Here is a 23629-nt window from a genome sequence, read left to right as displayed (position 1 = left end):
GCAATCACTTTTCACCCGGTTTAAACCACTCCTACTCGGAGTAGTACTGTTGACCAATCGCCGGGGCGTAGACTCCGACTACCGAATTTAGATTTGCCTCAACAAAGAAAAGTGTGTGCACGAACAGCCGAAAAAAAACCTGCCTAACAGAAAAACGAACAAAAACGTCACAAAATGTCGTCTTAATATATTCGCGAACTGTTTCGACTGGGAACAGGCTTTAGACACTGGTCCCACGTGAAACAATGTGGTAATCCACAGCAGGAAGACCAATAGCCAGGGAAGATTAGCAGGCCAACCCTGGCCTGGCCACAGCAGTGTGAGCACCTGCGGTACAGGCTGGAGGCCACAAGGCCCAATTAGTCAGTAGCTAGGTTTCCATCCAATTGACGACAGATTTTCATGTTTATATTCTAAAATCCGCATAAAGGAAATATGCGCATTTTCCCACAAGTAACCAGGTGTCCATCCAACCTTTTTATGCGAGTAAAGTAAATGGCGGATAAAGAAATGTATTGACAGGCCTGATGGAAACTGAACATTTTATGGTAAACTTTCCAAATGTCGACAAAACAAAATACGCTAGGTGTTGGTAAAATTAATTATGCGAGAAATGTCGGTAGAAACACTTTTATGTGCAAATATTAATGAAGTAAACTTGGAATCACGTGATGACGTGTGGTCCTCCCACTATGACTCGTCGGGAAAGCATGGAGTTTATTAGGCTACAGATTAAATTAATTATGATGAACTCATTATGTAGCCTATAGCCTACACAATTAGATTATTATGGATAATTATGGATTTGTCAAACAGCAGTCAAGCATCGATCATGATGTCACCAGAATCAGACCCCCAATATTTATTGGAAAGAAGCATCAAGATCACCGTGCACTTTCACCACCCTTTGAAGTTCATAAATTATTTCATTTTAGCCTAATAAACTGCATGGTTTCCGGAGTCGTAGTGGAAGGACCACACACCATATCATCGGGTTTCCAAATTTACTTTGATATGATTTTTTGTATCAATATTCGCGCATAAAGGCGTTTCTATCGCTATTTTCACAAAAATATCCACCATGTCCAACTAACAAAATATCTGTAGCATATAAAAATGTACCGAAACTTCCTGTTTCCATCAGAGCTGTCATGATTTTTTTTTAAACATGAAACTGTGGATGGAAACGTGGTTATTGGTTGTGTTCTAGAGCATCAAAACTGTGATCCATCATGGGTAAATTGTGACCGACTGACTGATCTAAAAATAATATTAAGTAGTTATTTATGATGCAAGGTGATTTGTAAATTAGTCAAGTCACGCCTTGCTTTTAAAATCGTCTGCAATGATGGTCACCGCCTTTCGAAGCATTATGGGGATACAAAATTGTCCGATTTGCACCTGCCTACATGTCGAATCAAATCAAATTGTCCGACTTGCGCCTGCCTACATGTCGAATCAAATCAAATTGTCCGACTTGCGCCTGCCTACATGTCTTACTCTTCAACAACTTCATCCTGCAGCCATCGCCTGCATTGTGGGAGGCTCTATTGTCAACCAATATGTTAGGTTGTTTTTGTTTGACCCACATGACCAAATGCATGACTGAAACAGGAACCAACTTTGCCTCCATTCATACAGGGGGTATCATGGGAGACTGGTGAGGGGAGGATGGTTCATAGTAATGGCTGGAATGGCATGAAACACTCCATCCACGCGTTACATTTAATCTACTCCATTCCAGCTACTACTATGAGCTGTCCTCCCCTCACCAGCCTCCACTGGTGGATATATACAAATGTGATAGGAGGCATTCTGATCGCCAAAAATGTACACACCCTGTGCCTCTTGACAGGTAGTTGAATGAGAAATTGGGAATGTTGGGTTCTATTTTTCTCATAATTGGATCTGTATGTGATGAATAGCTTGGAAGGAATGCATTAATGAGGAGCATAGGTTTGAACTGTACTGATATGGATTGTTTCACATAACAGGCTGTTATTCATGTGAAGAACGTTAGGGGCTAGGATGAGATAAAACTTGTATTTCTTATAGATAAGACTTGTATTTCTCACAGATACGAACACTGCCTCTTTGTTGTCTGTGAACCGTTGTCTGTGAAACCGTCCTTGAACGTAGGTACATAGAGTACAGATTGGAATGGTGTCTTTTGGGTGCTGACTCCGCAGGTTATTATGATAGCAACTTATGCCTGGCAACAGTGCAACAAATGGAGTGCCGAGGAGTTGGGACCAACCCCTGCGCCAACGGATTGGCTGAGTGGAGTCTGGACCACACTCAGTCCTTTGCTCTGGTTGGCCAACAGAAGAGGTGGAGGCTTTCTGTCAGAGTATTTGAGAAAGAACCTGTAAACAATAGTTTAGTTCTCTGAGTGCCCTGCGTGGTATCTCAGCGGACCCGTATATACGAACCTTCATACTTATCATACATACATTTTGCATATAATAAATTAAGCTTGGATTGAAGATCTCTTGATTCTTATTCCGATACCAGATTTGAATTACGCAATTTCTAAGAATTGGTGACCTCCGACTGTGATCTGGTAGCGGAACTTCACTTCGCTGGAATTCATCCAGCCTATTGGACAATCGCTGTCTTCGAACCGTGTGTTTCACAAATTGCCCGGGCTTCTAAAAAGGTAAGCAAAACACTTATTGTAATATAACTAAAGTTTTGCACATTGGCTTTATCCAAATTAATTTTGTGAAACACCTGTTTGATGTAAGTGAACCCTATTGTACTATAAATAACGATTACAGTATACTATTTCGATTTCATAATATACTATGCAAACGTTTGATAATTGTGATGGTTAAACCCATGGGAGTGCGACGCTATGACTGAGGCTCATAGGAGGCACTTTAAAGTAGATTAGATAGTGCGACGCTATGACTGAAGGCTCATAGGAGGTACTTTAAAATAGTTTAGATAGTGCGACGCTATGACTGAAGGCTCATAGGAGGTACTTTAAAATAGATTAGACAGTGCGACGCTATGACTGAAGGCTCATAGGAGGTACTTTAAAATAGATTAGATTAGTGCGACGCTATGACTGAAGGCTCATAGGAGGTACTTTAAAATAGATTAGATAGTGCGACGCTATGACTGAAGGCTCATAGGAGGTACTTTAAAAGTTAGACTGCGAGTGTTGTCGTATGCATGAGAGTGTGAATGACAAACCTGTATACCTTGATAGAAAACTAAGTGGGAATTAAAACGTCTGTGGCTGTCCAAACTGTATAATTTGGGGATAACTGTTGGGTTTGTGGTTGCTTAAACCATATAACCCGTTAATAACAATTAGGAACATAAAGCTAAAGTGATGAATGACTAGTGTGACTGAACTGAAACGTTTGAGCTGATATGATTGAACTGTGGCGTTTGACGTTTGACCCTGCAAAATACTGGTTAAACAATTAGACTGAAATAATTTGGTTTATCGTTTCAATATAAACATGCACCAGCTTTGACTAATTAGGTGGGAGTGATTTGATTTAAATAAATAGACTAAAATACTTTCAATAACCACAGAATATTGGAAACACTAACACAGCTCCTCGAAGGAGCCTGCTCCCACCCGAGCACTGGAGAGAGAGTTGCGAGGGGAGGGGCTGGAGAGAGCGAAACTGTGGCTTTTGGAGCGAGGAAAGACTGGGAGTTGGCTGGGAACACCACGGGGTGATTATTTGAGAGGTGCCTGTGGGTTTCTAACGAGGGATGAGATGGGTGAGAAAGTAGAGAATATTTACATTTGCATTTTTGGTGATTTGGCAGACGCTCTTGTCCAGAGCGACTTGCAGGAGCGATTGGGGTTGAGTGCCTTGCTCGAGGGCACATCGGCAGATTTTTCGCCTGGTCGGCTCGGGGATTGGAACCGGCGACCTCTCGGTTGTTGGCGCGGCGCTATTGATCACTATTGATCACTTTTGGTACAATTAAGAACGATAATGTATTTTGGTTACGTGGATGCAAGTGACATTGGCTGTTGTGATGGGGGAATAGCGCCAGCCTGTGGTGGGTTATGGATTTGTTACATAAACTTATATTTTAAACTAAAGTGATGGAATAGGCTACAATTATAACATTATCAGAAAAAAGACACAATTTAATATGAAATAGTTATTACAATTATTATTGATAGTTATTACAGTTATTATCATTGATCCAGTAATGATATAAGGATAGTAGAGGAAGGCAGGGGATTTAATCTCATTTAGGGAAGTTATATTAGGAAGAAAATACCATTAAATGAGGGAACATTTGATGTAACCGTGATTGTATTGGCTAAAAACTCAAATATGACATTTACAGGGGGGACAGGAACAATAGAAGGGGAGACAGATTTTCCTAGGGGGTTGAACAAATAATTGATAATGGATCATTTGAGATGAGATCACATGTAGCAGAGTTAGGGTAATCAATTAAATAATCATTGTATACTCGAGGAATTTTGAGTGGTTTTATAGATTAGTTATGAGGAATTAGATTGATACAAACAATTATTGATGGGTTAAGACTGGGGATAACCAGGAGAAAGAGATTAGCTCATCTCGTTGGAATGTTGCCAAGGGCTAGGGGAGCAGTAGTGAAGTTAGGCCGTATTTAGGTCATAAAAGTGAGCTACCAAATTAAGGCCTGGCTATTTGTGGTTGTTTTTCAAATTGGGTTTTTCAAACAAAAAACAACACACCTAGAATGATGCTTATAAAGCCTTGTTGTTTCAATTTTGGGGGGGTTTCAGCAGGTCAAGGGTGATAGGTCTTAGAGGAGCACACAGTGAATTTTATGGAGTTTTTTAGCTTTTGGCTGAGTTTGGGGTATATATGATTTCTTATGAGAATGAATGTCATGAGGACTTAATGAACACTTGGGATAACTAACATTTATGAAATATTTAGAATAATGGTAATGTTTAGTATACTATGGGATTAAACAGTTCGTTAAATGATTTCAATTGCCTCTGAACTCTGTTTTAACATTCTGGTGTTATTTTAATCATCCACACTAGTAAATTCTAAAGGCATGAGAGGAGGACTTTAAGATAGTTTATTTTACTAAGTTGAGGGTAATTTGTAATACTGTGCAAATTGTGAAGAAGATTATAATTTGGTAATAATATATTTAATTTGAACCATAAAATAACAGAAGAGAGAGTGGAGGAATGGCAATTGGATAATGAATTACCAATATTAACAAAGTGATTGTTTAGGTAGGTGGTAATATTGACACATGGCCAAATCAAGTGTCAAAAATTGGGATGGTTGGATTAAATATTAAATATATACGAAGGAGAGGACAAAATACTTTAAAAAAACAACAACAACATGTATGATAGTTTATTAACCACACCTGTATGTCAGAGGTTTTGTGCCCCACAGGTGAACTAAAGGAGAAGGTGACCCACTCTATCTAACCAGGAGACCGAAGCAGGCCTGGCGGGAAGGGCCCTACCAAGTACTGCCTTTGCCAGCAGAATAGCTGAGAGATCCATCTGGGTGCATGTCACTCACTGCAAAAAGGTAAACCCAGCTACACCTGACGAACAAACACAGAGTTAGGAGAAAGAACCGATCACCACTAGGGCTCGGGGGTTGGCTCCTTAACGAAGATTCCCTTACCCTGTCTGATCATCCCTGTGTGAGTTCGATAGAAGGTGAAGCAATGGGTTGGCCTCTGGCGTCTGACATGTTCTCAGGGCGAGGGTGGGGATTCACAGGTCTCCCGACGGTAGGTAGCTGTCTGATTGTGGGGGCCATATTCCTAACACACACAGACCCTCCTGTTTCAGCCAGAAGTGGTAGTTAACCTAACACAAGCTGAAATGGCATAGGAGACAGCTAGACGTAGGGAAAGGGGAAGTACTAGGGACTTTAGGGAGGGACATGTCAATCTCCATACACAGTTTAGGGACAGGTGTAGTATTGTGAAAGTAGGGAATTATCAGAAATGGCAGTGCGACCCATATAAGGGTAGGTACTGTCTGAAAGTCTGAATTATGCTAAAACAGATTACAGACCTGACAAGTGAGATATCTTCTTCAACTGGGGCACCCTATAGAGTAAACCTCTCTGAGGGAGGTAGTGAGACAGTGCAAACTATAGACCTGAAGGAAGTAGTACAGATGGAGATGGAGTAAATAGATTTTAACCTGTGGTTGGAATGGATTCAGTATACGGTCTAAAGAGGACTGTTATGCCTGTAGGACAGCCAAACCAAGGTTAACAACTACTCCGTTCCCCTTGACAGGCTTTGACTCTCTGTCAGGTTTATCCTCCATGCAAGCCACCTGGGGATGTGGTGAAAGAGTCTTATGGTAACTTGCACTATCTGTATCCCCCGATAACAAAGTCATCCCGACCTGGGTTGCCTCAGTTTGAAGTCACAGGGGATTCTTATTGTTTTTCTAGGACTAATAAGATAGGATACAGGGTAGGGCATCTTAGCTCCTGCTCCCACACAGAGAATGTCACAACTAAAAGAGACCATGACTAATCTCTCCTCTTTGTTGCAGCCAGAGGATTTTAGGAACCAAAACCAGGCCCGTGCTGACATCTGATGGTTGTGTGGTGATAACTGATTGTGAACTCACCTACATACGCAAACAATCAAACGTGTCAGAGACTGGTGAGTTGTCACATAGAAAGTAGGACCTCCTCCAGGAATCCTTTGATGAAAGGATATATATTGATGGGATAGCAGTACCCCGAGGGGTTCCAGAACAATTCAAAGCTAGGAATCAGATCGCAGCTGGGTTTGAATTAAGTATTTTCTGGTGGTCAACAATTAATAAAAATGTAGATTGGATAAATTATATTTAATATAACCAGCAAAAGATTTATAAACCACACTCGTGATGCAATAAAGGGATTAGCTGAGCAGACAGCAACTAGCTTAATGACATGGCAGAATAAAATAGCTTTAGATATGCTTGTGGCTGAGCGGGACGGGGTTTGTGTTCTGTTTGGATCTCTGTGCTGTACTTTCATCCCCAAACAACACAGCACCGGACGGGTCCATGACCAAAGCGCTTCAGGGACTCACCACGCTGGCGAACGAACTGGTTGAGAACTCTGGTATTGATGGCTCCATAAACGGTTGGTTTGATAACATATTTGGTAAATGGAAAACTATTGTTGTAACTATTCTGGGTGAAGTTATAGCTTCTATGGGTATACTTGTTCTTTGTGGATGTTGTCTTATTTCCTGTGTCTGAGGGTTGGTGAGAAAAGGAGATGGAGAAGGTGGTTTCCAAACAGATGGTGAGATACGGCCCAATCCCGGACTCCGACCTAAGGAATGAAGGATATGACCTACCAGGCTTAGTGGAGTGACACTCTAGAGGGTGTCTAAAGGGGGCCAAAATGTACTTCCCTGTTGGTGTTTTATGTTTTAATAATCTTATGTTTTGTGTTCTATTAATCCTGTGTTTTATGCTTTATTAATCAAGCTAACCATTGTGAATGTTTGTCTTTCCTTATGTGAAGGTTTGAAGTTCCTGGGTGACTGGTAGCCAACCGTTTGCAAGTTGGGTGTAGATGGAAGGACTGAAGGCCTTTTATTATCATAATTGTCTATTAATAAAAGTGTGATTCTTTTTGTTTGTATTGTATTTTAATGAGTGACACCCTAGAGGGCGTCAAAAGGGGGATTGTTGGGTTCTATTTTTCTCATAATTGGATCTGTATGTGATGAATAGCTTGGAAGGAATGCATTAATGAGGAGCATAGGTTTGAACTGTACTGATATGGATTGTTTCACATAACAGGCTGTTATTCATGTGAAGAACGTTAGGGGCTAGGATGAGATAAAACTTGTATTTCTTATAAGACTTGTATTTCTCACAGATACGAACACTGCCTCTTTGTTGTCTGTGAACCGTTGTCTGTGAAACCGTCCTTGAACGTAGGTACATAGAGTACAGATTGGAATGGTGTCTTTTGGGTGCTGACTCCGCAGGTTATTATGATAGCAACTTATGCCTGGCAACAGTGCAACAAATGGAGTGCCGAGGAGTTGGGACCAACCCCTGCGCCAACGGATTGGCTGAGTGGAGTCTGGACCACACTCAGTCCTTTGCTCTGGTTGGCCAACAGAAGAGGTGGAGGCTTTCTGTCAGAGTATTTGAGAAAGAACCTGTAAACAATAGTTTAGTTCTCTGAGTGCCCTGCGTGGTATCTCAGCGGACCCGTATATACGAACCTTCATACTTATCATACATACATTTTGCATATAATAAATTAAGCTTGGATTGAAGATCTCTTGATTCTTATTCCAATACCAGATTTGAATTACGCAATTTCTAACAGGAATTAATTGACAAATGCACCAAGGGCATTCAGAACTGGTGAAATGAAGCAACGTTTTCCTAATGCCATGGTCTGTATTCACCATGGGGAATAATGGGAACTTACATTTTAATAACCAACTCATCTGATTAAAATAACCATGACAAAATATTTGCAACAACCAAATATTTATTGATTTGAATTGATATTTCCATTACGGTTTCAAAATCAAACAAAATAGTAATATTACTTTTTTTTTTTTTACTTGCATTTGGAAGGAGAGTCAGACATGAAAAAAATGTACGTTACAGTGAAGGTGAGTAAAACAGAAAACCTGAGGGAAATAGCTTTACCACATCCACTCCTGATAGAAGACAAACAGCCATTGTTTTGGTTGGCTCAGTAGAGAACACAGAAGATGACAACTCCATATAATAATGTCTCTAAAATGTTCCTCTGCGCTGGTGTCTAATGTGTGAGTCCTGTTTGACTATTCCAGATTCAGGTAAAAAAACAAGGGATGGGGTGGGTGGGAAGAGTGGAGTCAATGGGTTATTCTGAATGAGAAGGCTCTGACAGGCTGTTTTGATTCCATCATTAACCAGTAGTGCTCCCATCAGTGTCCATGAGTTGGCTTGAGTAACCACTAAATGCTAACAGCCCCGAATAGGTGGGCTCCATTTAAGAACATACAGTATAAGAGTTGCTGTTGACCCCCCCCTTGTCTAGTGTAAAACTTACTGCATGCCTCTAGTCTCCTCTTTACCCATTTGCCCATCAACATTACCCATTTGATCCATACACAGTGGAATCATCTCAAATAAGCTTTTAAGCTCTCCCGACACCTGACTACATCCATTTGCTACTCTCCCGCCACTCGTTCTTCTTCCCGCTCCCCTCTTTTTAATCGCCCCTCATTTCGTCACCTCCTCTCCTCTAGGGCGAAGGGCTCCCAAACTTGGAGCTCAGCTTAGTGATGAGGGCCATGACCTTGGGGTTACCCTGGTACTTGGCGATGTTAGCTGGGTTCTGAGCCACGTCCTGGAAAGCTGCCATCACCTCAGGGTCCTGGAGACAACACACAAGAGAGATGGGATTAGATATGGATACTGACATGGAATCCAAGGGCTAACTGTAAGACTTCAGGTGAAATTTAAGGATTGTCGTACCTTCATGGCGTTGAGCACCTCCGGATCGTTAAAGAGCTCTCCCAGACCAGGCATGCCGAAAGGAGAGCCTCCAGCCCCACCTGGGAAACCGCCACCAGCCCCACCTGGGAAACCGCCACCAGCCCCACCTGGGAAACCGCCACCAGCCCCACCTGGGAAACCGCCACCAGCCCCACCTGGGAAACCGCCTCCAGCCCCACCTGGGAAACCGCCAGCACCACCTGGGAAACCGCCAGCACCACCTGGGAAACCGCCAGCACGAGACAAGGAACACACGATTAATGCGATTACAGGGCTCCAATGGACCCTTGAGTGATCGTGATACTGGAGAATTATAGGGCCAGAAATTACAGGCCTTTGTTCAAGCCCTGCACTAACAAACCTGATTGAGCTAATCAACTTCTCGTCAAGACATTTCATGAACCCATATTCCATCTCATACCTGGGAATCCTGGGAAGCCACCTCCTCCTGCTGCTTGTCTAGCCTCCTCCTCCTGTGCAGAGTTATTTATTTATTTAATTGAGACCCTTTGTTTTGAAATTCTTAGTCGTTCTCCTCTGTTCTTGCACCAAACACTCACCCTCTGAGCCTTCTCATGCTCTTCCCTTGCTTTCTTTACCCTCTCCTTCCTGTCCTTGATCTCTCGCTCCTCCCGCTTGCGCTCATACTTGCGCCGGTGCTCAATGATTTTGTTAGCCTGAGGAGTGAAAGAGCATGAGTTGAAAGTCAGACCAGAACACACTGATTGACCAGACAACCTTGAAACTGCTCAGGTATGAAAAAGTCAGTGGCTGGGTACCTTGGGCTGGACCTCTTTCAGCATGGTGCTGGCGTCATCGTCGTAGTCCAGTTTGCAGGCAGTGGCCAGGTCCTTCGCTGCCTCCTCCCAGTGCCCCAGCAACCTGACGCACAAAGAAGAAGGAGACTCAAAATGTGATTATCAAAGTATTGTATTAGGGGTGTGCCAAAATGGCCATACTATTTATTCGTAATCGTAAATTGACAGTTGATAGTCGGATCGGAGGATACTCGTGACCGGAAAAAGCAGAAGTGTTTTAATATGCCTTAGTAGATGTTGGCAAAATACCTCCCTGCACATTCACTGCAGATTAGGAGCAGCGCGGGGAGGTGTGTGTCTGTGTCCTCAACTTGCAGCAGGCAGCCAAGTTTGCTGACACTCAGTCAGAATGCACATCAGCATTTCATATTTTTTCCCCCTAACCATGTTAGATATTATGCACATTGATAGCTTGATAGCAAATGTCCTCGCCATGTGATTTATCATAGTAGCAGGCAGCAGCTATCTAAATGATCAGACCGAAAACATGCAAGGAAAACTGATCTGGTGAATTTATGACGCGAGTGGACAGAGAAATACAACTTCACTATATCCAATCAGAGCAGTATGATCAACGTACAGCCCACCCTTTTCTTTACAGACAGCCAGTTGAGTTATTTAGACCATGTAGAACCTCGCACATGACTGACTGACTTGAGAAAGATGTGTGCCGACACTTGAAAATGTATTTTTTTCCGATTACGGATAATGAAAAGTAAATACTCTGATCAAATCGTTTCCAGAAAATTGCCCAAATCCCTTACGATACTCGTTTTGTCCGACTACATTTACATTTTAGCCATTTAGCAGACGCTCTTATCCAGAGCGACTTACAGTTAGTGCATACATTATTAATTTTTTCTTTCATACTGGCCCCCCGTGGGAATCAAACCCACAACCCTGGCATTGCAAACGCCATGCTCTACCAACTGAGCTACATACCTGCAGGCCATTCCCTCCCCTACCCTGGACGACGCTGGGCCAATTGTGCGCCGCCCCATGGGTCTCCCGGTCGCGGACGGCTACGACAGAGCCTACTCGGCACACCCCTATATTGTATTACTTATAAATCATATACACAACTGCATTGTGTCTGTGATGAACTTGAATATGCAGCCTATCTAGCAGCATACTTGTGAGCTTTCCCCCTCCACTTGTAGGGCTGTGCAGAATCTGGGTTGATGTCAATGGCTCTGTCGCAGTCCCGCTTAGCTGCATTGGGTTTCTGCATCCGGATGTAGACGCTGGCAAAGAACATACGTCAGTCTAAGTGATCATGTACTAGAGCACATCATGTGGTATGGCATTGTTAAGTCTAGCAGTGGGACTCACCTTGCCCTCTTGGCATACATGATAGCTACCCGTGGATTGAGTTTGATGGCTTCAGTGAAGAGGTCCAGGGCTTTCTGCAAGTCACCTGTATTTGACAGCACCAAAAAGTGATAATTATAACCATTTGTTATTAAAATGTCTTCCCGATTTACTACAAGGTCAGTGCAATGTCAATGCAAGAACCTCAGAACAACTCACTAACTGTAAGTCGCTCTGGATAAGAGCGTCTGCTAAATGACTAAAATGTAAAACAACCAACCCACCTTCTCCTAACGCTTCGATAGCTTCCATCTTCTTCTCGTTGGCCTGGTCCATCATTTCCTCTGTCACCTAAAGGAACAAGAACACACTATTTATCTGCAAGTCATATGAGATGCCATGTGGTCTTCTGCTTTGGGTGGGAAATTTCAAGCAGTCTTCTTCAGGGCTTGCATGCTCACTGGATGCATTTCTCATAAGTTCTCATCTGCAGAAACTCCCCAAATGAAAAGCACTTCCATGCACTCTCCCATCCTTATGTTATATAAATAACAACGTACTTGTCTTCAGTAGAGAAAAATATTCTCACCTCCAGATTTTCAAAGTCTCCCATCTCCTGAGGTTCGTCTGTGTCTGGCTCAATCACCCCATCTTGGTCGATCTCTGAAGAAGAAAGGGGATCCATTAAGGACTTTAGCCTCTAATTCCGTTGTTGTATAAGCATTGCTCAAGAGCTTGGCAATCAGTTTATAAGGCAACATTACAGACTGTGTGGTCATGCAACGTATTGTTTGTTGATCTGCGGTCTTCACTGCATCACTGAATTTATGAGATGGAATGGAACTGTAAATGTCTGGGTGATGATTTATTGATATGGTGTGCGAGTCTAAAAAATAATTTCATTTTCAGAGGACGATAAACCTTTGGCCTGTGTACCCATTTCCTTTTCGAACTCAATGGGTGACTGTGGGAAAATGTGTGGGCCAGGTGTGAGAATGCTGCCATGGACGTACCTAGTTCACTCTCCTCACTCTCAGAGGGGGCATGGGGCTCAGGAGCAGAGGCAGGGGGAGGAGCTCCAGCACATGGACACCCACCCTGAAATTAAGAAGTTTTATTGGCTTAACTGTACTGGTAGGCTGTCAAATATAGCAACTGAATGGATATATGAAACAAGTCATACTTATACCTTGCATGAAGAGTCATTTTGGGGGGCTTGTGGAATTGTAGCTCCCAATCTGGGGAAAAAAAGAGACAGAACCTTCTTTCAATGTTTCATTCTCTCCAATATGCGCCTTTCAATTTTGCCAACTGCAGCCAGTACATTTTGGCGTATTATACGAATTATCTTAAACGAATACAGTACTTTGTACTGACATAGACAGAGAGCGAAATATGTCTGATATTTAGCAGCAGTGTGTGGGTGTGACTGCGGCATTCCCGTTCTGGGTAGTTGGGGAAGCAGATGTTGAAAGTACTCTGAACAGTAGGCTATTGGCAACAACAACAAAAATCACATGAGAATGCATTAACAATGACCTCAATCATTTAACGCTAAAACTATTGATATCCGGAGAATAAACCGGGTTTTGAACATGGGTTGATCCGACTCCTAACAGATAGTGGCCCGCTACTTTTGACGATAAAGAGCAAGTGCACGCTTGACGCTGTGCGATAAACAGAAGGATTATCAACTGACCCTTGCAACCAGGCCCGGAGGAAGCCGAGCTCGGGAAGGTGCAATATGGAGGGATTTTCGTCGCACAACTTCACGAAGGCCTTCAACTCATGCACTTTCCGCGGGTCCATTCTCACTTCACAGGTCCAGCACACGCTACACAACAAGAAAGTGCGTGGAAGTACATTACATTTACGTCATTTAGCAGACGCTCTTATCCAGAGCGATTTACAAATTGGTGCATTCACCTTATAGCCAGTGGGATAACCACTTTACAATGTTTTTGTTTTTTGGGGGGGTGGGGGGGGTAGAAGGATTACTTTATCCTATCCCATGTATTCCTTAAAGAGGTGGTAAAAATGTAACTGCTAGCTAGGTAGCTTGCACGCTAGTTAAATATTAGCATTGATAGCATACACATGTGGTGCATAGCCTCACGTAGTATTATTAATAAACTAGCTAACTCCTTTATCTCAGAAAACATAGTTTGTCCCAGGGCACATGTAGCATGGATTGTGAGGATAGAATATTCTAGAATTCTGTCGAGTTAGCCATGCCGTGGGGATTATTTGAAAGCATGATAAAATCAGAGAAAACAAACCAGAAAGGCTAATTATTTCCAATAAAACACAGTATATGAGGGTTAGATTAGCTACCTGTATGACCAGACAGATCTTCAACGACGGATAGCTTCGAATAGAGGGGTGCAACCAAGCCTCCACAACAATCGCTTTAAATAACTAGTCGATGGTGTATGTTGGGTCCGTTTATTTTTTTAACGCAGGCATTAATTAGATAGAACCCTATGACAAACAAAACAAGCGAGGAGGTCCTGCGTGAATGGATCAAGTCGCAAACAAAAGAGGTCATATAATTGCTAACCAATCAAAAACCTCACATTGTACTTCCACCAATGGTAACGATTGTTTTACAGGGGAGGCTGAAACCTGTCACCTCACAAGCACGGCAGACAGGCGCATTTATCTACATGATACAGTCACACATTTTCACATGTTGTTCGTTGGCTGTCGTATGAAGAGGTAGTCATTTGATATAGTTTATGTTTGATTTTTAGTCTGCTAAAGTATTTCTATTTGATGTAATTGTGTATACATCAATATAATTTAGCGCCACCACTTGTGGACATCATGGTGGTGGGAGTTAACTGTCGCTGATAGTCTGACCGATTTGCAACAATGTTGCCCTCACCTATCATTTTGACCAGATCGGCTATCCAATTGGTGTCACACTCACATTTTTGGAGTCAAGGTGAGCGGTGAAATATTTGGTTATTTGTATTTAATTTATTACAATGGTAAAAGGTCATTTTCATATCTGGTTACTGTCCATACAAATGAGCTTATCTAACTACTGTAGTCAGGGGGAAGATCTCAATTGTGTACTCCTGGCGTCCTCTTCTCAAAACCTATTGGAGGAGAAGGTCCGAGGGGCGGGACCTCTTGCTTTCTCATCCAATGGGGTTTAAGGAGACGAGGAGAGAGGACGTGAGGAGTATGCAATTGAGATCTTCCCTATGACTTATGCAAGCCAATTTCACATTGTATGTTTGTATAACACAAATGCTTGCCTCGGCAAGATGGAAAGCATAATGCATGTTATTCCCCAATGATATGTCTTACTTTTATTATAGAATCAACTTATAATGTCATGTTTAAGTTTTTAAAAATGTAGAATTGTATGGCCAGCTGATTGTGCAATATTCTGTAAGTAGGTGAAAAAGAACTGTGAATTTATTTGCTAACTTTTCCTTCACTGGAAACCTCTCTGCAGGTCGTCTGTGGTGCCCATGCCGGAATGTCTCCGTTAAACCAGGAGGGTGGAAACCGCAGAAGGTTCCACCAAGATACCTCGGCCAGCTAAGCCCCTTCACTCATCCACACCTCATCAAAAATGGTGAATGTACTCATGGGCATACAGCTATGTCCCATTTCTGCCAATCAGTTACTCTACAGCATTTACCCAAAATCAAAGCTCATTGTTATCTTTTTCACAACCACAAACTATGGGTACGAATACTGTTGTATAGTACAGTGCAGTCGCTTCAGGGAGTTTTGAATGGTGGGTTTATAGCTTCTTCTTCCCCTTCCTGCTCTCTGTCACAGGTGAGGTGACCCCTGGCTTAACCCAAACAGAGTTTGATCTCCGTCGGCAAAGACTGGCCTCTCTCATCGAGGTTCAGGCAGATCGGCTGGGACCCACTGCTTCGTCCAACAAACACCTCGTCATTGTCCTCTCCCACCCAATCCGCTACATGACCAATGACATCCCCTACCCCTTCCACCAGAACCAGGACTTCCTCTATCTCACAGGCATCCTCGAGCCAGACAGCGCCCTGGTTCTGTGTGGTACCGGCCGCCCGGACCAAGCCATCCTCTTCGTTCCCCGCAGGGACCCGGCCAGGGAGCTGTGGGACGGGCCCAGGTCAGGGAAGGACGGGGCGGCAGCGTTGACGGGGGTGGAGAGGGTCCACTGCACAGAAGAGTTGGGACTTGTACTCAAAAGCCTTAAAGGTAGGGGGTAACAAGGGGAAAGTAATTTGAACATATATATTTTAGAGTAAATGTTACTCTTGGGATGAAAGATTAGGGATTAGAAGCCTGGAACGTAGCTCCAAATTGTGGATCTAATTTTCATTCTGAACAAATGCAGCTGTTTCAACCATTTCAAAGTGATGTAAAGAAATTAGACAAACTATATCACTAACAATTTTACTCTGATTGTTCCCCCTCTCTCAGGTAGCACAGTGTGGTATGATGGCTCCAAGCCCTGCCACCCTGGGCTCCACCAGACCCATGTTCGGCCCCTTCTGGAAGGGGGGCCCATGGTGCGCGCTCTCAGACCCCTTACACACTCCCTCAGGGCCCTCAAGAGCCCAGCCGAGGTGGCTCTCATGAAGGAGGCTGGTCGCATCACAGCACAGGTGAGTCACCTCACACACACGCCATGAGTGAAGCACTCTCAACTGTTCACGTAAACCCTCTGCATCCCCTCTTTCAGGCATTCAAGAAGACAATGGGTATGTCTCAAGGAGACATTGATGAAGCTCTACTGTATGCTAAGGTGAGTTACAGGTCTCTAGACACTGTTTATAAATATGGTGTGTTGTCATTGAAAATATGGTTTAACACCTGTGGTAGCAACGACAATGATGAAATGCTAATGTGAATCTCTTTCTCAATCCCAGTTTGATTTTGAGTGCCGTGCCCATGGAGCCAATTTCTTGGCCTATCCTCCCGTGGTTGCTGGTGGAAATCGAGCCAATACACTTCATTACATAAACAACAACCAGATTGTCAAGGTGAAGGGACATATGTAATGTTGCTGCTAAATGTGGGCCCACAATTCTGAGGTCAGAAGAGTTTTAGAATTATGAACACCCCGGTTTTGCCAAGATGAAATCCTAACATTTCAAACGATGGTACATACTACATCTATACCAGTAACTCTGTTTGTGTCCAGACAAACAAGACTTTGCCCAATTCCTTGCCTTTTCTTTCTCTCAGAATGGGGAGATGGTGCTACTTGATGGAGGGTGTGAATACTTTTGTTATGTCAGTGATATTACTCGCACCTGGCCAGTGAACGGGAAGTAAGTTGCATCAACAAAGATAACATTTTGGATGTTCACTCCTTCTCTCCTCGCTACCTCCTTTTAATGAAGTCTCCTTTTCTACCCCTCTCTTGCATGGTGAGCCCAGGTTCAGCCCTGCCCAGGCAGAGTTGTATGAGGGGGTGTTGGAGGTGCAGAAGGCCTGTCTGTCTCTGTGCTCCCCAGGAGTCAGTCTGGACCACATCTACAGCACCATGTTGGCCCTGCTGGGACGCCTACTCAAACAGCTGGGCATCGTGAAGGGCTCCACCAGTGATGCTGATGCACTTAAGGTACGCTCAGTGTCGCTGTGTCCTGCTCAAAGTAGTTCCATGGTTGGAGAAAATAACTCCATGTCCAAGTTAACTGATAATGGTATCAAATGCATGCATTGATAACTGAAGGGTGTTTAGCATCAACTTAAATGATAATATATCACTTATTAACAAATGTTATAATAGTAATATTTAATTGAAAGTAATAGGTTATATTTTGTGGCTTAAGGGGACTTAACCACGGAGACTCAATGGCTAGGAAAGGGTATTAGAGGCTAATGCTGTTTATCAAAAACCCTATTAGATAACAAACACTTTAATACTAATAACGTTCAGTAATAAACCATTTAGGTCCTTTATAATCCTAAATTCTTACATGTATGTGCAGAAACTTCAGACCATTGACCTTTTTAATTCAGATGGGGTAGAAATGTCAGGACCTGGGTTAGATTGCACATTTCCTGACAGTAAAAGCAGCAAAATAATGGCAAGTCTAGATGGGATTTTACATTTAGATTCAGACAGTACTAGAACCAGTCTTTAACACCACCGATTTGAAAAGGTGCGTACAGTCCAGAGACATGGTTAATTACCGAAAAAACAATCCAGACATGCAAACGCAAGCGTGCGGTTTCTGCCGTGTCGATTGGGAAAAACATGCAGAGTTCTCCGGTGCAATAGCCGGGCAAGCGTATGGTTCCTCCCAGGACGCAACATGGTAAAAACACTAAAATCTCTCCGCGTTTATGGGGCATCAGGCCCTAAATTCATCATCCTCAGTGTAAGAGTCAAGGGTAGACAATAGCAACAGCAACATGTTAGTTTGTAGCCTAACGATCAACGTGAGAAATAATCATACATTTTCTAAGACTCCGATCTAAAATATTAGGCCTATGAGGTTGCACATAATCACAAATAGGCCTAGGCCAAGTAATGCAAATCTAAATGCATACTAGTTCCAGAGTAAAAGTCCACAGGCTAAAGATAACATTTGGATCAGAGACCGCAGTGTGTGTGCTGGAGCGGTGAGCGAAGCTCGGGGGAGAAGGGGGCAAGTGGCGTGGGTACCTTTACCAGACAGGTGGTAGTCGGGAGCAGACCAAAAGGTGGGGGCCAAGGATTGCAGCACGCCACAGGAGTAGCCTAGGTATCACACCCGCTTGGGAGAGGCTTGTGTTGGGAGGCTGGGTAGGCCGTCATTGTAAATAAGAATTTGTTCTTAACTGACTTGCCTTTTTAAATAAAGGTTCAATAAATAAATAAATGTGAAAGGAGAGGAGGCGTTCAGCCAGACAGGTGCGTGGTGGAGGAGCTTTCAGCAATGTTTTCTCGATTTATAGTTCTTTATAAATGTTTTGAGTGACCAGTGTAATTTCTCATCAAAAGATGGACATGCCATTGCCATGTTAGACATTCCAGCAGTACTGATGGTCTCAAAATGGCCTAGAATAGGGGTTCTCAAACTTTTTTGGCCTGTGACCATTTTGATTTAAAATAATTGTGACCCCACCATGTAAAAAAAAAAAAAAGTTATGTAATTAACTGCCAATGTTAACTTTTTAAAATTTGTGCTATGACAGTCTATTTCAATCTGAAGACGGTATATTTAGAAGTGACTGAAATGCATCAGAAAGGTATTGGGAAATTCAAAAGATTATCAGGCAATAATGATGCTGTTCTTTTCCCCCAAGTCTGATTTAGTGCCTAGTCTTGTCCACTCGGTTCTAACGGCTTGTGGGCATGAGAGCTGTATCTTTCAGTGATGGGGACATAATATTTTGTAGCTTAAACCATTCAAAAGATAGCCACATTTGTAGGAAGAAAACAGAAACCGCTCTGTTCATTACAACCACATCTAGCGGCTACCGGAGGTTACTGATGTAACCCCGGTTCTATGAACTAAACGCGAATTCTCTCGCGACCCCACTTCAAATCAGGCGATCCCACATGGGGTCGCGACACCTAGTTTGGGAAAACCTGGCCTAGAACATGTCAATGTTAAAAGAATACGAACACAACACAGGATGTTTAAGGAAATATATTGAACATTTTTATTCCAAAACAATCACACTGTGGTAGTAGTTTGATGTACTAATGTTGGAGTAATGATTAATAAATGGTCAGCAAACTGTTTGTAAATGCCTTATAAATGGTTTATTACTGACCGTTATTATAAAGTGTTAGGCCTACCCATGATTGCAGGGCAACAAGGTGAAAAATCTGTTTGTGCCCTTGAGCAAGGCACTTAACCCTAATTTTCTCCAGGGGCACTGTACTACTATGGCTGACCCTGTAAAACAACATATTTCACTGCACCTATCCGGTGTATGTGACAATAATAAATATACAGTGGGGAAAAAAAGTATTTAGTCAGCCACCAATTGTGCAAGTTCTCCCACTTAAAAAGATGAGAGAGGCCTGTAATTTTCATCATAGGTACACGTCAACTATGACAGACAAATTAAGAAAAAAAAATCCAGAAAATCACACTGTAGGATTTTTTAATGAATTTATTTGCAAATTATGGTGGAAAATAAGTATTTGGTCACCTACAAACAAGCAAGATTTCTGGCTCTCACAGACCTGTAACTTCTTCTTTAAGAGGCTCCTCTGTCCTCCACTCGTTACCTGTATTAATAGCACCTGTTTGAACTTGTTATCAGTATAAAAGACACCTGTCCACAACCTCAAACAGTCACACTCCAAACTTCACTATGGCCAAGACCAAAGAGCTGTCAAAGGACACCAGAAACAAAATTGTAGACCTGCACCAGGCTGGGAAGACTGAATCTGCAATAGGTGAGCAGCTTGGTTTGAAGAAATCAACTGTGGGAGCAATTATTAGGAAATGGAAGACATACAAGTCCACTGATAATCTCCCTCGATCTGGGGCTCCACGCAAGATCTCACCCCGTGGGGTCAAAATTATCACAAGAACGGTGAGCAAAAATCCCAGAACCACACAGGGGGACCTAGTGAATGACCTGCAGAGAGCTGGGACCAAAGTAACAAAGCCTACCATCAGTAACACACTACGCCGCCAGGGACTCAAATCCTGCAGTTCCAGACGTGTCCCCCTGCTTAAGCCAGTACATGTCCAGGCCCGTCTGAAGTTTGCTAGAGTGCATTTGGATGATCCAGAAGAGGATTGGGAGAATGTCATATGGTCAGATGAAACCAAAATAGAACTTTTTGGTAAAAACTCAACTCGTCGTGTTTGGAGGACAAAGAATGCTGAGTTGCATCCAAAGAACACCATACCTACTGTGAAGCATGGGGGTGTAAACATCATGCTTTGGGGCTGTTTTTCTGCAAAGGGACCAGGACGACTGATCCGTGTAAAGGAAAGAATGAATGGGGCCATGTATCGTGAGATTTTGAGTGAAAACCTCCTTCCATCAGCAAGGGCATTGAAGATGAAACGTGGCTGGGTCTTTCAGCATGACAATGATCCCAAACACACTGCCCGGGCAACGAAGGAGTGGCTTCGGAAGAAGCATTTCAAGGTCCTGGAGTGGCCTAGCCAGTCTCCAGATCTCAACCCCATAGAAAATCTTTGAGGGAGTTGAAAGTCCGTGTTGCCCAGCGACAGCCCCAAAACATCACTGCTCTAGAGGAGATCTGCATGGAGGAATGGGCCAAAATAGTGTGTGAAAACCCTGTGAAGACTTACAGAAAACGTTTGACCTGTGTCATTGCCAACAAAGGGTATATAACAAAGTATTGAGAAACTTTTGTTATTGACCAAATACTTATTTTCCACCATCATTTGCAAATAAATTCATAAAAAATCCTACAATGTGATTTTCTGGATTTTTTTTTCTCATTTTGTCTGTCATAGTTGACGTGTACCTATGATGAAAATTACAGGCCTCTCTCATCTTTTTAAGTGGGAGAACTTGCACAATTGGTGGCTGACTAAATACTTTTTTTCCCCACTGTATATGTCAAAATAAAAGGCAGACACAGAACTGAAAGAAGGGACCCTATCAGTAACAGTTAAAATATTTTCTGGGCAATGAATCCAGGAACATTTGATATTTTGTGTTTACTTTGCTCTCTCCGATGGTCTGTGGTCAGGAAATGACCATAACGTCTTCTGGCACATTTAAACTGTAAAGTAGTGACCTAATTACACCCTTCGTAAAGCACAATATCCCTGTGTACTACCTATAATCGAGGTACCACTTTCCTGTAGCAGTTCAACTCTGGGAAAAGGGAAGAAAGCAAGCCAAACCAAAGTTTAATGTACATTTGATTGAGCAGCTGTGCTCTTTCAAAAGTCTTGCATTGCGAATTGAAGTGTAATAACACAAGGAATTTATTAAATTTACATTTTAGTCATTTAGCAGACGCTCTTATCCAGAGCGACTTACAGTTAGTGCATACATTATTTTTTTCATACCCCCTGTGGGAATCGAACCCACAACCCTGGCGTTGCAAACGCCATGCTCTATCAACTGAGCTACATCCCTGCCAGCCATTCCCTCCCCTACCCTGGACGATGCTGGGCCAATTGCGCGCCGCCCCATGGGTCTCCCGGTCGCGGCCGGCTACAACAGAGCCTGGATTCGAACCAGGATCTCTAGTGGCACAGCTAGCACTGTGATGCAGTGCCTTAGACCACTGCGTCACTCGGGAGACAATTTATGCTAAACAATTGATGAAATATTTGCTAACAATCCTGACTAGCAAATTCCTCAATATGAAGATTAATAGTGAACTCCAACCAAATGTTGTCCAGTTGAGCAGGTTTATTTAGCATATTAGCAGATATGCTAATTGAATAAGAACGCAATAGAATTTGCGACATACACAAGTCTAACTGTGGTAATTTTAGTAGATACATTTTTATTTGCACTTATGGGACCAACACTCATCCTTCCCTCCTGAAAAGCAAATATTATATGTCATTGATAGATAACCAAGTAGATGAATACCAGCAGTAATAAATGAACTTACATTTCTCAAACTGAAACTTGACCATAGATAAATCTAGATTTGTAATGGAAGGTAACTTTACCAGCACATGGAATGATTAGTTTTACGTGAGATATTGGAACATTGAGTGCAGAGCTTGAACATGCAGTGTTGTTTGTTGGTTCGGTGACCCGTATTGCTGCTTCCAGGCGGCGCGGCACTACTGCCCCCACCATGTTGGTCACTACCTGGGCATGGATGTGCACGATACCCCTGAGCTTTCCCGGTCTAAGCCCCTCCAGCCTGGAATGGCAATCACTATAGAGCCAGGTACTGTATACAAGAGCCAGGGTACAATCTCTCTCATTCACTCACACAGTTCAGTTCTTCATATTAGTCATATTCAACTGATTGACAAACTTTGAGAAACGGTGCACTTTTTAGGCTGGATTAACACTCCACTAGGTGTACTCCGTAGAGGCAACCGCTTTATTACTGAACCACTCGCCGCACGGTGGGCTCCACATAGTTTGCATGGTAGAATTTGTAACTTTACACAAGCATCATTATGTTTTGCTAAGGAGAATGCTTTGTGGAGTGTAAACCCAGCCTTCCCAGTGAAACAGCCAGAGATTCCTACACAAATACTGAAGCACTACTGGTCCAGTGTTTAATGCATGTGTGTGCATGAATGCATCAAGTGACTACACTCCAGTCCATCTCTCTCTTTCAGGGCTGTACATATGTGAGGACGATGACCAGGTTCCTGAGCGATTCCGTGGACTTGGGGTGAGAATAGAGGACGACGTTGTGATTCAAGACGAGATAAACCCCTTGATCCTGTCCTCTGACACACCCAAAACCATTGCTGATGTTGAAAGAGCCTGTGCACAGAGTTAGGGCTGAGAGAGACTAGACATGGGGAGGGTGACTGTACACACTCCTAAAAATGCTGAGTGTGAGCAAGAGTGAGTGTTCATCCCTCTCAAGATGAGTGACGGGTCACATTTCAGTGGGTTCTTCGTCTTCTGTAAATTGGCGATTGCACAATTTAATGTGCATCCCGCCACCTACTGTGCGGGATAGAAGTGTTGGTCCCTTGTTTCATGAGCTGAAATAAAAGATCCCTGAAATTTTCCATACACACAAAAAGCTTATTGCTCTCAAATTTTGTATACAAATTTGTTTAAATCTCTGTTAGTGAGCATTTCTCCTTTGCCAAGATAATCAATCCACCTGAATGTGTTAAATATCATGAAGCTGATTAAATAGCATGATCATTACACAGGTGCACCTTGTGCTGGGGACAATAAAAGGCCACTCTAAAATGTGTATTTTTGTCACACAACACAATGCCACAGATGTCTCAAGTTTTGAGGGAGCGTGCAATTGGCATGCTTACTGCAGGAATGTCCAAACAGAGCTGTTGCCAGATAATTTACAGTTAATTTCTCTACAATAAGCTGCCTCCAACATCGTTTTAGAGAATTTGGCAGTACATCCGACCGTCTCACAACCGCT

General features: G+C 42.9%; 2 protein-coding genes across 9 annotated transcripts; one reads left to right on the top strand and one right to left on the bottom strand.

Moving 5' to 3' along the window:
* Nucleotides 1-8477: 8477 nt before the first annotated feature.
* On the bottom strand, nucleotides 8478-14091 carry LOC121569036 (hsc70-interacting protein). 8 transcript variants are annotated; one of them, XM_045221229.1, is made up of 14 exons: nucleotides 13960-14091; nucleotides 13325-13459; nucleotides 12815-12863; nucleotides 12639-12723; nucleotides 12215-12288; nucleotides 11910-11976; nucleotides 11647-11731; nucleotides 11448-11558; nucleotides 10276-10378; nucleotides 10057-10173; nucleotides 9917-9969; nucleotides 9604-9737; nucleotides 9476-9555; nucleotides 8478-9374 (listed from the first exon to the last, which is right to left on the bottom strand). In XM_045221229.1, the coding sequence occupies exons 2-14, from the start codon at nucleotides 13432-13434 to the stop codon at nucleotides 9243-9245; spliced, it is 1200 nt and encodes a 399-aa protein (XP_045077164.1). In that variant the 5' UTR covers nucleotides 13435-13459; nucleotides 13960-14091; the 3' UTR covers nucleotides 8478-9242. The 8 variants fall into 8 exon arrangements, with proteins under 8 accessions (XP_045077164.1, XP_045077163.1, XP_045077165.1 ...); XM_045221228.1 differs by having other exon boundaries at nucleotides 9476-9579; nucleotides 9628-9737; XM_045221230.1 differs by having other exon boundaries at nucleotides 9628-9737.
* A 143-nt stretch (nucleotides 14092-14234) lies between these two features.
* Nucleotides 14235-23366, top strand: xpnpep3 (X-prolyl aminopeptidase 3, mitochondrial). The gene is made up of 10 exons (XM_041879623.2): nucleotides 14235-14572; nucleotides 15095-15217; nucleotides 15427-15834; nucleotides 16060-16244; nucleotides 16322-16384; nucleotides 16509-16622; nucleotides 16828-16913; nucleotides 17023-17206; nucleotides 22318-22438; nucleotides 22842-23366. The coding sequence occupies exons 1-10, from the start codon at nucleotides 14500-14502 to the stop codon at nucleotides 23006-23008; spliced, it is 1524 nt and encodes a 507-aa protein (XP_041735557.1). The 5' UTR covers nucleotides 14235-14499; the 3' UTR covers nucleotides 23009-23366.
* Nucleotides 23367-23629: the final 263 nt, after the last annotated feature.

Source organism: Coregonus clupeaformis, chromosome 7 (assembly GCF_020615455.1).
Source record: "Coregonus clupeaformis isolate EN_2021a chromosome 7, ASM2061545v1, whole genome shotgun sequence".
Classification (NCBI taxonomy): domain Eukaryota; kingdom Metazoa; phylum Chordata; class Actinopteri; order Salmoniformes; family Salmonidae; genus Coregonus; species Coregonus clupeaformis.
The sequence above is the reverse complement of the archived record's forward strand: the minus strand, read 5'-3'. Positions and strand labels throughout refer to the sequence as shown.

Bases quoted from the DNA above. Each gene is read 5' to 3' on its own strand.
- LOC121569036 (XM_045221227.1), bottom strand. From the start codon at position 13,434: ATGGACCCGCGGAAAGTGCATGAGTTGAAGGCCTTCGTGAAGTTGTGC. The intron at 12,724-12,814 runs GTATAAGTATGA...TCTTAATTTCAG, and splicing joins AAAATGACTCTTCATGCAAG to GGTGGGTGTCCATGTGCTGG. The intron at 9,375-9,475 runs GTACGACAATCC...TGTTGTCTCCAG, and splicing joins AGGTGCTCAACGCCATGAAG to GACCCTGAGGTGATGGCAGC.
- xpnpep3 (XM_041879623.2), top strand. From the start codon at position 14,500: ATGTTGCCCTCACCTATCATTTTGACCAGATCGGCTATCCAATTGGTG. The intron at 16,385-16,508 runs GTGAGTTACAGG...TCTCAATCCCAG, and splicing joins AAGCTCTACTGTATGCTAAG to TTTGATTTTGAGTGCCGTGC. The intron at 22,439-22,841 runs GTACTGTATACA...TCTCTCTTTCAG, and splicing joins GGCAATCACTATAGAGCCAG to GGCTGTACATATGTGAGGAC.